The sequence below is a fragment of the Symphalangus syndactylus genome, chromosome 1 (genome assembly GCF_028878055.3).
Source record: "Symphalangus syndactylus isolate Jambi chromosome 1, NHGRI_mSymSyn1-v2.1_pri, whole genome shotgun sequence".
NCBI lineage: Eukaryota > Metazoa > Chordata > Mammalia > Primates > Hylobatidae > Symphalangus > Symphalangus syndactylus.
In genome coordinates, this window is record NC_072423.2 from 78,166,300 (window position 1) to 78,179,650 (window position 13,351).

General features: G+C 49.7%; 1 protein-coding gene across 1 annotated transcript in view; it reads left to right on the forward strand.

Annotated features, from left to right (window-relative positions):
- The window catches only part of IMPA2 (inositol monophosphatase 2), a 50,709-nt gene extending 43,833 nt beyond the window's left edge, over nt 1–6,876 (forward strand). The window contains exons 6-8 of the mRNA XM_055238617.2: nt 2,774–2,882; nt 3,571–3,722; nt 6,343–6,876. Of these exons, the coding sequence (XP_055094592.1) occupies nt 2,774–2,882; nt 3,571–3,722; nt 6,343–6,458 (377 nt within the window). The 3' untranslated portion in view covers nt 6,459–6,876. The remainder of the gene's footprint in view (nt 1–2,773; nt 2,883–3,570; nt 3,723–6,342) is intronic.
- The last annotated feature ends 6,475 nt before the right edge of the window (nt 6,877–13,351 follow it).

A 13,351-nucleotide genomic window follows, 5' to 3' on the forward strand; every position in this document is an offset into this window, starting at 1 on the left:
TAAAGGACATCTTGGTTGCTTCTAAGTGTTGGCAGTTATGAATAAATCTGCTCTTAACACTGGTGTGAAAGTTTTTATGTGAAAACAAGTTTTCAACTCCTTGGGTGAACACCAAGGGGCATGATTGCTGGACGGTATGGTAAGAGTATGTTTAGATTTGTAGGAAACTGCCAACCTATCCTCCAAAGCAGATGCACCATTTTGCATTTCCACCAGCCATGCATGCGAGTTCCTGTTGCTCCACATCCTGGCCAGCACTTGTTGTAGTCAGTGTTGTTTGTCCATTCTAACAGATGTGTAGAGGTGTCTCGTTATTGTTGTTGTTTTGAGACGGAGTCTCACCCAGGCTAAAGTGCAGTGGTGCGATCTTGGCTAACTGCAACCTCTGTCTCCCAGGTTCAAGCGATTCTCCTGCCTCAGCCTCTTGAGTAGCTGGGATTACAGGCATGCGCTGCCACACTCGGCTAATTTTTGTATTTTTAATAGAGACGGAGTTTCACCATGTTGGCCAGTCTGGTCTCAAACTCCTGATCCTCCCGCCTCAGCCTCCCAAAGTGCTGGGATTACAGGTGTAAGCCATGCTCCTGGCTTTGTCTCGTTGTTAATCTGCATTTCCCTGAGGACATATGATGTGGAGCGTCTTTCTATATGCTTATTTGCCATCTGTATCTTTTCTTGTGAGTCCAATTTCTATTTTTTAATTTTAATTTAACAGGCATTCCCCAGATTACCATATTATTATATTTCAAAAGAGCATTTTTTTTTTTTTTTTTGAGATGGAGTTTTGCCATTCTTGCCCAGGCTGGAGTGCAATGGTATGATCATGGCTCACTGCAACCTCCGCCTCTTGGGTTCAAGCGATTCTCCTGCCTCAGCCTCCTGCTAGCTTGGATTACGGGCATGCACCACCATGCCTGGCTAATTTTGCATTTTTAGTAGAGATAGGGTTTCTCCATGTTGGTCAGGCTGGTCTTGAACTCCCAGCCTCAGGTGATCTGCTCGCCTCAGCCTCCCAAAATGCTGGGATTACAGGTGTGAGCCATCGCGCCCGACCAAAAGAGCATTTCTAACTCAAATATTCGTAATTCAGAATTAGTTTACCCCCAAAATCGGTATTGTATATAGTATTTAGATTCTTAGATTAGCCAACAAAATTCTGCCTCAAACATTTCTCCCATAAATTAAAATACTAGTAGTTTAATGAGCCAAATCAAAACAAAGACTCTAATCCTACCTTCTTGAGTGCTGGCATTTGAGGGAAATCACTCATTCATTCAGTAACTGTTTATCGAGTGCCCACTCAGTCTGGGTCTGCTGATGTCTTTTTCTTCAATGGAAGCCTTCCCCACTGCCATCCCGGAAAAAATACCGTCTGTCTGTGGCCAGGTGAGGGTGGGGTTTGGAGGGTAAGGAATGGAAGGGTTGCTGGAGCCTATCTGCAGGTCCTGCGTGGATTAGGGAGCACCTAGAGCAGCCGCCTTTTGTCCCAGCTGTGGGTGGCAGCTGCAGGGCTCAGGTGGTATCTGTGGAGGGCCTGCTGCTGCCCAGTCCCGGGGCAGGAGTGCCTCCATAGCTCAGCTTCAGTGCTAGGCATGGCTGGCGGTGAATGATCTGGACCTCCTGACGGCAGGCAGGTTGCTTTGGTGTGGAGCCAGGTGTTTTGCAGAAAGTGCTTTAAGGTGTAAAATGAGAGTTTCCATGGAAGAAAAGGGACACTTGGACCTGGATTCTGACTGAGAAATTTCCTGGGTGAGCGGAGAATTTGAAAGTGGTGACACAGAACTGGGTCCATTGAGTGAAGTAATGTGATAGAATGTGTTTCACCCCGATTTTGGGAGTGGCTTTATTTTGTCATGGAGCACACCTGGTTTGGCCATGTCCTGCCCGAGCAGTGAGGCCTGACGGGATGTGACCGAAGTTTGGCTGTGTTTGGGTGTGTGGCACAACAAGGACAAACTGCTCTGATCCCTAGCAGTGAGTCAGGGACAGGAGCAGAATCCCAGTCATGTCCTGCCCTGAGCCAGGCTTGCCGGCCCTGGCAGCCTTGCCTGCTGTTACATAAATGGCAGGCCGTGAATTCCAGGCGTCAGCACCCCTGCATCCAGAGGGCTCACTCCAGCAGCTTCCCTTTCCAAAGCAGCATTATTTAATAGTTGCTTTCTCCAAGAAAATGGTATTTCTATCTTTGTGATTGAAGCAGTCAGACGATTAATGAGGCGTTTTTTCCCTCCAAACATTGAGTGTTCCCAGTTTGGAGTCATTTTGTTTTTCTTTTTGATTGAATGATGGTGATTTTTTTTTTTTTTTTTTTTTTTTTTAGAAACAGGGCCTTGCTCTGTCCTCCAGGCTGGAATGTGGTGGCGCAATCATGGCTCACAGCAGCCTTGAACCCCAGGCTCAACCAGTCCTCCCACCTCAGCCTCCTGAGTAGCTGCAACTACAGGCCTGTGCCACCATGCCCAGCTACTTTTAATTTTTTTTTTTTTTTTTTTTGTAGAGATGGAGTCTCACCATCTTGCCCAGGCTGGTCTGGAACTCATGGCCTCAGGTGATCCTTGTTCCCTAGCCTCCCAAAGTGCTAGCATTATAGGCGTGATCCACTGTGCCCGGTCCATCCTTAGTTTTCAACATAGCTATCAGAAAAGCATTCAGCATGAACCAGTCGAAAGATGATCCTTACTCTGAGAAAGAAAGGCTCACACTGGAAGTCTGCACTCCTTAGTTAGAACCAAGACTTGATTTTGGTGGTGACAGGAAATTCTTTTTATTGCAGATCTCTCAAAGGCCTTGGTTCTGACAGAAATTGGCCCCAAGCGTGACCCTGCGACCCTGAAGCTGTTCCTGAGTAACATGGAGCGGCTGCTGCATGCCAAGGCGCATGGGTAGGAGGTTCAGTTCGGGGAACACCCTGCAGCCAGAGGAGGAAGAACGGAACACGGGCTTGCTAAAACTCCCCTGGGATTTGAGGAGGAAGCCTGGCGTGGAAAGAGTGGGAGGGGCACATGAACACCAGACTCAGGGAAGCCCTGGGAGGGGCCCGCCTGCAGTAGATACTCCTATAGCCAGGCCTCTGGAGATGGGTAGGCACCTGTGTCGCTTCTGATCAGAATCCATGGAGCTGACCTCATGCTGCTCAACCAGCGAATGGTGCAAATACTTAGAGTCCTTCCCAATTGGGCCTGGTGTCAGACAGGTTTATCAAAGCCCAGTGAATCCTCTGTCTCTTGCCTTCCCAGTAGGGCTGTGCTGTGACCCCTAGCCATGTGAGACCACTGACACTTAATGTCACGTTCAGTAGAGGAGGATTCAGTTCTCTGGTTGCTGCATCTCAGGTGCTCAGTAGCTAGGTCAGCTGGGAGCTGTCACGGCACAAAGCATTTGCGTCTGGCAGAGGCCTGTTGGTTGGTGGCTCCAGGCCCTACATTCAGCCTCCAGAGCTTCGGCAGAAGTGCTGTGCTTCATTTTTCACTAGGGAACATGCCCAGCTGGGGTACCTGGCTGAAGTCGGCTTGCACACCACAGAAAAGGCTCTACTCCTGCCTACATCTGTCCTCCCCTCCCTCTCCCCAGGGTCCGAGTGATTGGAAGCTCCACATTGGCACTCTGCCACCTGGCCTCAGGGGCCGCGGATGCCTATTACCAGTTTGGCCTGCACTGCTGGGATCTGGCGGCTGCCACGGTCATCATCAGAGAAGCAGGCGGCATCGTGATAGACACTTCGGGTGAGCTCTCCTGTCCCTGAAATGCAGCGGCAGAAACTAGACTCAGAGACACTGTGGGTGGGACACTTCCTGAGGTCCCTACCAACTGAATTTCCCACCTTCCCCAGAGTTTCTGGTTTTTTCTTTTTTTTGAGACAGAGTCTTGCTGTCACCCAGGATGGAGTACAGTGGTACAATCCCAGCTCACTGCAACCATCCTACTCACGGGTTCAAGCAGTTCTCCTGCCTCAGCCTCCTAAGTAGCTGTGATTACAGGTGCGTGCCACCATGCCTGGCTAATTTTTGTATTTTTAGTAGAAGCGGAGTTTCACCATGTTGGCCAGGCTGGTCTCAAACTCCTGACCTTATGGTCTTGACCTCCCAAAGTGCTGAGATTACAGGCGTGAGCCACCGTGCCCGTCCACAGTTTCTGTTGTTGGAGCATGCGAGGGTGCTGTGATGGCAGTGGCCTGACCAGCCTGACCTCCTTCCTGCCATCCCTTGCCACCATAGGATCAGGATATCTTCACCAGATGGCGGCAGCACTGCCACTTCCCACTTACACACCACTGACAGTTTTCTTTTTTTTTTTTGAGACAGTCTCGCTCTGTTGCCCTGGCTTGAGTGCAATGGCATGATCTCGGCTTACTGCAACCTTTGCCTCCTGGGTTCAAGCGATTCTCCTGCCTCAGCCTCCTGAGTAGCCGGGATTACAGGCACATGCCACCAGGCCCGGCTAATTTTTGTATTTTTAGTACAGGTGGGGTTTCACCATGTTGGTCAGACTGGTCTCGAACTCCTGACCTCAAGCGATCCACCCACCTTGACCTCCCAAAGTGCTGGGATTGCAGGCCTAAGCCACCGCACCTGGCCCAGTGACAGTTTTCTAAGGGTTCCCACAAGAATCCAATGAGATGAACAGAGCAGGTGTTGTGCTCCCCACATTTCTGAGGTTAGTTGCTTCTGCAAGGCCTAGCTTGGTGTTGGGTCAGCACCAGCACAGAACATGAGCGTCCGGTTGGGTTTTGGAGAATGATTCTGGAAGATGGCTGTTCCTTCTGCTTCAGGGTCACTTGAGGCCCAGTGACTGAGCTCCTGGGGGTATTATGTGGGCCCCTAACTCTGTGCTGTCTGCTACATCCACGTAGTTTCAGGCAGATCTTTGCATCTACTGTTGATTCAGGAGTAACAATCAGAAGCCAGGTGAATCCAACAGATCCCATTCTTTCTGAGCTTTTAGCAGAAACACTGTAGCTCACTTTTATCTATTGGGCATGGACGGTGGATCTTTTGTAATTTGATTTCTACTTGTTTCCTATTTCTCCTTTGGAAAGGCTTGACTAAGATATCAGCAAGGTATACAAATGAAGAGGTATCAGCCATTGGCAGCAGGACTGGGCAGGCCCATCCCACTTTTTTTTTTTTTTTTTAAGATGGAGTCTTACTCTGTCACCCAGGCTGGAGTGCAGTGGCGCGATCTTGGCTCACTGCAACCTCCGCCTCCCAGGTTCAAGCAATTCTCTTGCCTCAGCCTCCCAACTAGCTGGGACTACAGGCGCATGCCACCACACCTGGCTAATTTTTTGTATTTTTATTAGAGACAGGGTTTCCAGTGTCAGCCAGGATGCTCTTGATCTCCTGACCTCATGATCCGCCTGCCTCAGTCTCCCAAAGTGCTGGAATTACAGGCATGAGTCACCGTGCCCGACCCCATTCCACATTTTTTTTTTTTTTTGACACGGAGTTTCACTCTTGTCACCCAGGCTGGAGTGCAATGGTGTGATCTCGGCTCACTGCAACCTCTGCCTTCCAGGTTCAAGCAGTTCTCCTGCCTCGGCCTCCCGAATAGCTGGGACTACAGGCATGCACCACCATGCCCAGCTAATTTTGTATTTTTAGTAGAAATGGGTTTTGCCATGTTGGTCAGGCTGGTCTCGAACTCCTGACCTCAGGTGATTCACCCCCCCCCAGCCTCCCAAAGTGCTGGGAGTACAGGCGTGAGCCACCATGCCTGGCCTCCATTCCATATTTTAAAGCCCCCATCACTCTGATTTTACCACTAGAGCACCTGAAGGCTCACGTATGTGCAAGCAGGTCTCCAGCCCGTGCAGCCAGACCTGTTTCATATCCCTCAGGAAGATGCAAGGCTTTATCGTCTTGCCCAAGCTCCTTAGAGTGTGGGTCCCACAGCAGTGGTGCACCCACAGGAGCTTGTGGGCAGGTAGCCTCAGCCCCACCCAGACCTGTTGAGGCAGAGCCTTGGTTTCACAAGCCCCTGGCTGACCCCTGTGCACAGTCAAGCTTGAGAAGGGCAGCTCCCCTGTTCGGGTCTAGCCCATTGCTTGCATTTCTTAGGACTTTTATGTTCTCCATCTCTTAAGGCAGTGGCAGCTTCAGAGCTGCACTCTGTTCTATGCAGCCCTTGACTGCATTCACACTGGGGCGGGGCAGGAGAGGCTCCATCCCTCTATTCTTTGCCGGATTCACTCCTAGACCACCTGTTTAATACGAGTGTTGGGGCTTGGGCACGGTTCCATGTGCCATTTCCTGTGCTGTGTGCATGTGGGATAAGTTGTTACACAACGTTGTTCAGCCCTCTCTGGTAACCCGGATGCCTGGCTCTCTCTCTGTCTGTCCCCAGGTGGACCCCTCGACCTCATGGCTTGCAGAGTGGTTGCGGCCGGCACCCGGGAGATGGCGATGCTCATAGCTCAGGCCTTACAGACGATTAACTATGGGCGGGATGATGAGAAGTGACCACGGCTGAGGCAAAGCTGCTCCCAAGGCCTCCCTGGGCTGCTGTGGGTTCCTGGGGAGGTGGCCCTCGTGGTCCACGCTCCATGCCAGTGGCTCATGCTCCGCTTCTGGCTACGCCAGAGGGAGTTGTCACGCTACAGTGAGTGGCTGGCCTTTTAAATCCATGTCTCTCTCACCAGGATTTGGTGTTTAGCTGTTTCTCTCTTTAATCTCACGTAGCCTTTTTCAGGTTAGTACGTGTTCTTCTGTCAGGGCCAAAACTCAAATCTCCTGTGAAATACGTATTGATAATCCAATCTTGATTTTTCCCCCCAGAATATAAATCTCAGGTAATAAGGCTTTAGAACGCTGATAAAGCGGATCGTTCTCAGGCCCTCCCCCCAGGGTACTTCAGAATGCAATAAATCAAAATAATGGCCCTGTGTGTATCTGTTTCCTCTATAAGCATGTCGCCTGATTCCCAAACAACTCTGTGGCTCTCATCCACTGCTGTGGATCTGTGCTCTCAGGAAGCTTTGCGAATGAAACCCAAAGTCCAGTGTGTGCCGGCTGCTGCCTCTGATGAACACCCTGAAGGCGACCCCAGTAATATCATGTGAGTGTTCAGAACCCAAGACATGGGACAGACAGAAGGTAACTAATCTCTGAAAGCTGTTGTTTCTGTGATCAGCTTTTTTGTTTTTGTTTGAGTTGGGGCTTGCTCTGTCTCCCAGCCTGGAGTGCAGTGGTGTGATCACAGCTCACTGTAGCCTTGACCTCAGGACTCAAGTGATCCTCCTGCCTTAGCCTTCTGAGTTGGGACCACAGGCATGCACTACTATGCCAGGCTAATTTTTAAACATTTTTTGGTAGAGATGGGGTCTCACTGTGTTGCCCAGGCTGGTCTCAAACTCCTGGACTCAAGTGATCCTCTCACCTCAGCCTTCCAAAGTGCTAGGAGTGAATCACCACACCTGGCCAATCTGTGATCAGTTTAAAGAGGAGAAACTAGGCCTTGTTTGTTTCTCTTTAGGAGGCGGAATTGTATGTAAGAATAATTCTAATGAGGCTATTAACTGGCTGGCCAGACATCTTTCCTGAAGTTTAAGAATGAGAAAGTCTTGGCCGGGTGCAGTGGCTCACGCCTGTAATTCCAGCACTTTGGGGAGCCGAGGCGGGTGGATCACTTGAGGCCGGGAGTTTGAGACCAGCCTGGACAACATAATGAAACCCTATCTCTACTAAAAATACAAAAATTAGCTGGGCATGGTGGCACATGCCTGTAATTCCAGCTACTTGTGAGGCTGAGGCCTGAGAATCATTTGAACCAGGGAGGCGGAGGTTGCAGTGAGCTGAGATCGCACCACTGCACTCCAGCCTGGGCCACAGGAGACTCTGTCTCAAAAAAAAAAAAAAAAAAAAAAAAAAGGAAGAAAGATTAACTGAATTAAAAAAATATCATATTCCCAGAGGTTCACTATAGCGTGAGCACTGTGTCCTGCCACGTTTGGAATCATTTTGTCTTTGAAGAAGTGGAGCGTCTCCCGGGGCTGGCCCCTTGCCCTTGTCTTTCCAGCAACAGCGTTAGTTATAGTAGTCATCTTTGAGACGGGCTTTTCTTTCATCTCTGGAGAGAGTTTGATTCGTCATCTTATTGCTTTGTCTGAACTAATTTTGTTTAGTAGAGCTTTTCAATAAATAGTGTGAATTTTTAAATGAGTTTAAAATATGCTCATGTTTCTCCAAATTGCTGATTATTCCTTTAGGCCTTCGTTAGCCCATCTTAATTTTCTCAGAATATACTCAAAACAGATCTGAGTATTTATACAGATGTGCAAGAAATTTCTTACATTCTCATGGATTTTCAGATGTAGTGCTTATTAGTCATATAATGTCTGGAAGTTTTCTTCAACAAAATAACTCTCCCAGCACTTTGGGAGGCTGAGGCAGAATTGAGGCCAGGCATTCCAGATCAGCCTGGGCAGCATAGCAAGACCCCATCTTTACAAAAAAAAACCAAAACTAGGTGGGTGTGGTGCACAGCTACTTGGAAGGTTTAAGTGGGAGGATCCTTTGAGCCCAGGAGTTTGAGGTTACAGTGAGCTATGATTGCACCACTGCATTTCCAGCCTAAGCCACAGAATGAGACCCTGTCTCTATAATAGAAGTTTTTAATTAGCCAGGTGTGGTGGTGCGTGCCTGTAGTCCTAGCTGCTTGGGAGGCTCAGGCAGGAGGATGGCTGGAACCCAGGAGGTTGAGGCTGCAGTGAGCCATTGTGCCACTGCACTCCAGCCTGGGTGACAGAGCGAGACCCTGTCTCAACAAACAAAACAAACAAAAAAACAAAAAGAAAGAACTGTCCCACAGGAAAGGCCCTCCTGGCCCTTGGGTCAGGACAGCAGGAGGCCCTGAGGGAGCTTGAGCTGATGACTCCTGTTTCTGCTTCTGCAGTGTCCAGAGTCTCAGGCTGCCTTTAGCAAGTATTCCCCACGAGCGTTATCCCTGCGGCTTCAGTAGAAGCAGAGTGAACCTTGGAGAACAGGGAGGCACCCAAGGTGGGGACCTGCGGGCTTGCCTCATTCGTCCCTGGACAAGCCTCCCAGAAACGAAATGGGCTGCTCACCTCTGTGATCCTCAGAGTCAGCAAAACTGCTTGCCAGGTCATTTAGACCTCTTACAAAATGATATCCATCTATCGCTGGTGATTACATTCATTCTGAATTCCACTCATAGGCTTCAGGATACTTGCCCTCATTTTTTTTCCCTTCATTTCAACAGTTTTCACTGAGTGTCTTGTGGACATGAGTCATCAAATGTTTTGGTGCCTTTATGATCCAATCCCAAATAAGAAGTAAAACATTTGTCCTAGTGCATCACTGTCACCACTCAGACCAGGAGTCAGGACGCGGATTGATGTTCAGGTAGCTGTGTGGCCTTGAGAGGGCCATGTCAGCTCTCTGTTGGTGCCAAGTGAAGTCTGTACTGGGGGCCTGGCTGCCTCCCTCACGGGGTTGGGAGCATGTCCCAGGACGACACCTAGGAGAGTACCATGAAACCAGAGAATGATGGAGGCAGTCTCAGCGCTGAGATTTATTTTGCCAAGGTTGAGGATGCGCCTGGGAAAAGGACACAAGCCACTGTAGGATCTGTGGTCTGCACTTTTTTCCAAAAAGGATTTTGGGCGCTTCAATATTTAAAGAGGAAAGAAAACAAAAGAGGATATGGTCTCATCCTTGATTAGAGCTTATTAATCCACATACTGCAGGCAAGGACGGGGAAGAGGAACAGTGGGTTACATGGGGGAGATGGTATTTTTCCTCTCCTCTCATCCCTCACCGGGAAGATAAGCTGTCAATTTACATTGTCTGGGTGAGAGAGGCCACCTGGGGAGACACTGCCTTCTATCTCTAGCCATTCTGTTGAGGAACAAAAGGAAGGTCAGTGTTCCTCCTGACTCAGCTTCCAAGCTTACCTTTTCCCTTGGGCATAGTGAGTTTGAGGGTCTCCAGATTTTACTTTCCATACACATCAACTGTGGTTGGTTTTTTGTTGTTTTTATTTTTTACAGTTAAATATATTATTAAAGCATGAAAAGATCATGATGTCTCCAATAACCAAATGTTATTCAAGAAAACTAGAAATATTTAGATTACACCACAGCTTAGACAGGCTTTGCCTGATTTATTAAGCCATTTACAATCAGTTCTATCATCCATACCCAAGACTTCAGGGCTGGAAAAATACATCCCATAGCTTTCCTAGTAGGAACCACATTCATCATTGCTTTTTTCCGTGGAGGCAATGTATAAATAGAGCAGCTTTTTGAATACATAAGCAGAGGCCCAAATCAGTGGCCTAAAACTTGGGTGATCTGGGGAGGCACCAGGCCATCTGAACCAGCGCTTTGTGTCCCCAGCAGATGGTGGGACATGCAGGGGCTATGCACATCAGCACAGGGGGCCACTCAGCAGCGGGGTAAACTTGAGGTACTGGCCTAGCCTGTCTGTGCCCCTCTGTAAAATGAATTAAACTGCACTCCTCCCAGGACTGTGTGGATCAAATGAAATAGTGCATGCACGTGACCACATCAAACAGGCAGACAAGAAGAGCAGAAAGACTGCAGGAGCCAGGACAGAGGACCCAGAGTCAAGGGCTTCTCACCCCAACTGCTTCTTGCCTCTTTCTCTGCCCTGGACTTCCCAGTTTCAGCCCCACAAATTGCTTCCTCTTTCTGTGAGTGAAGGCTTCAGGGTGGAGTGAAGCTAAATCACTTGTAGAGACCCCTGTAGAGGAAGATGAAGATGAGAAGTCCATATAGATGGCATCAGCGAGTGCCAGGACTGGATGTCCCAAACACAAGCCACGTCACATCCTGGGGGGTCGCCTGGGCAGGCCTCTCTACCATTTAGTCACTGCAGTCAGCCACAGCCCACAGCAGATCTAAAACAAAAGCTCCTGTAATCTCAGCATATTGGGAGGCTGAGGCGAGCAGATCACCTCAGGTCAGGAGTTCAAGACCAGCCTGGCCAACATGGTGAAACCCTGTCTCTACTAAAGATACAAAAACTAGCCAGGCATGGTGTCGTGCACCTGTAATCCCAGCTCCTTACATGGCTGAGGTGGGAGACTCGTTTGAACCCAGGAGGCGGGGGTTGTCACTGCTCTCCAGCCTGGGTGACAGAGCGAGACCCTGTCTCAGAAAAGAACAAAAAAAAGCAGTGAGTGTGGGATGGGTGACGCAGATGGAAGATGAAGACATAGGGGACAAAAGCAAGGGGCTATTGCAAAGGATCTGCAACTGCAGCTTCAAAGCCAGGAGTGCAGAGCCCGTGGGGCAGGGCCACCATCACTAAGTTGGAATGGAGAGGCCAAAATCTGAACCTGAAGTTGGAAGAAGAGGGGAACAACACTGCTGGCCTCTGGGAATGGGAAGATCCTAAGGGGTGACTCTAGTGCCCAAATTCCTATGCAAGAAGTAGCCACACAACTTCCCAGAGTGTGGCATCTCACAAGGGCCTCCTGGAGCAGAGGTTTCAGTTTGTCACTAGTCACATGTCCCATCTCACCAGATGTATAGGTAAACAGGAGCCCTGCCCTCCAGGAACCCCCGGACTCTGCAGGCTCGCAGTGCCCGCATGACAGCACCGAGCAGGCCAGCTGGAGATGTGAGTGGGGTGGGGAAAAGGATCTGGAGCAGGATGTTCAGGTGGAGGCAGAGAGAAATGGTTAGGGTTGCAGTGGGATGAGCACGTGGTTCTGCATGGCTGCAGGAGGCATCTCGTTGCTTGGAGGGTTGGGGAGGTGACGCTTAAACACATAGGCCAACTCAGGGCCTTGGGCACCATGTGGAGCAGTCCAAACTTTGTGCTGGAAACTCAGGGAGGATACTTGTGATACTGCGTGTCAGTCCTACTGGAGAGCTGGTTCTAACCATCATCAAGTGAGAGGAGAGGAAGCCCTCAGGTGGCAGGTTTAGCTCTATTCAGTGAGAATGTCATGGTTGTCAGTCATGCTATAGGGTTGCTCTCCAGTAGAATGATCTGATACTTCTATGCAGAAAGTAATTTGGAGGGCTTTGACAGTGTCTCCTGTGGGCTTCTTGGACTGAATAATGGAATCTCAGAAGGGGATGTCCCTTAGCAATCACCTGGTCCAAACTTCTGACATCCAGATCTCACCAGTCACTAGTTTTGTGGTAGATTGCAGGAATGTCTGGTGTGTCCAACACTAGAAGAGTCACGGCATTGGTCAGGGAATCCCCTGCCAAGCTTGGGGGAAGGAGCTGGTGTGTAGGGCCGTGATTTGCTCAGGTTGGATGGTGTGCCACCTCATAGCCCTTGCCCAGATCCAGACAGCTGGCAATCCTCCATCTCCTGCCCCTGCCCGAGGATGGCCTCAGTCCTCATACCTGTGCCGGCTGAGTGTCACATCCACCACCTGGACCACGTTCCCCAAAAACCATCTCAGAAAGGGTCAGAATGGCCTGCAACTGCTGCCGACTGGAAGTTTCCATGCTGTGAAGTCATTAATTCCCCACCTGTAAGTATGGAATGCCATCAGGTGGTTCCAAGGTCTCTGCCTTTGACAGGGTGGTGGCTCCCAGCCACTCCCATGCATCAGGCCTGCCTGTGCATGGAGGGCCAAGTCTGTTGGGCCCCTTGGCTTGGAGAAGGGTTTCACTGAGATATTAGTAACTGTGAGTCACCACACGCAGCGGTTGTGCAGGTGTCAGGCTAAAAAGAAGCTCAGATAGGACCCAGAACAAATGGGCTCACTTGGGACTAGGCAAGGGATTATAGTTCAGGATGTGTGTGCTATAATGATGGATCAGCGCATATCCAGGGATGTCGTGGCAAAGATAAATCTTTTTTTTTTTTTGCAATTGAGTCTTGCTCTGCTCTTGGCTCAATACAACCTCTGCCTTCTGGGTTAAAGTGGGTCTCCTGCCTTGGTCTCCCGAGTAGCTGGGATCGCAGGCACCCGCCACCATACCCGGCTAATTTTTGTATTTTTAGTAGAGATGGGGTTTCACCACATTGGTCAGGCTGGTTTCGAACTCCTGACCTCAAGCAGTCTGCCTGCCTTGGCCTCCCAAAGTGCTGGGATTACAGGCATGAGCCACTGCACCTAGCCAAAGAGGAATCTTTTAAAGACAAACAGATGTACACATGAGCGGCTTTGAAACAAGGCTCGTAGGTGACAGAAGCTCACTGCAGGAGTTGGCTCTGTTGATTGGTGGAGGTGGCTGTTGCCAGGTCAATGTTGCATGCTGGTGGCAGATCTGGGATACTGCGGCCTCGAGAAGTGCTTGCAATAAGTCCTGATGCTGGTCCGCGTGCGGGAAAGTCTTGGGATAAGTCCTGTTTCAGGCATGTGGGCGTGAGGGCTTCTTGATGGCCTCCCACCACTACAT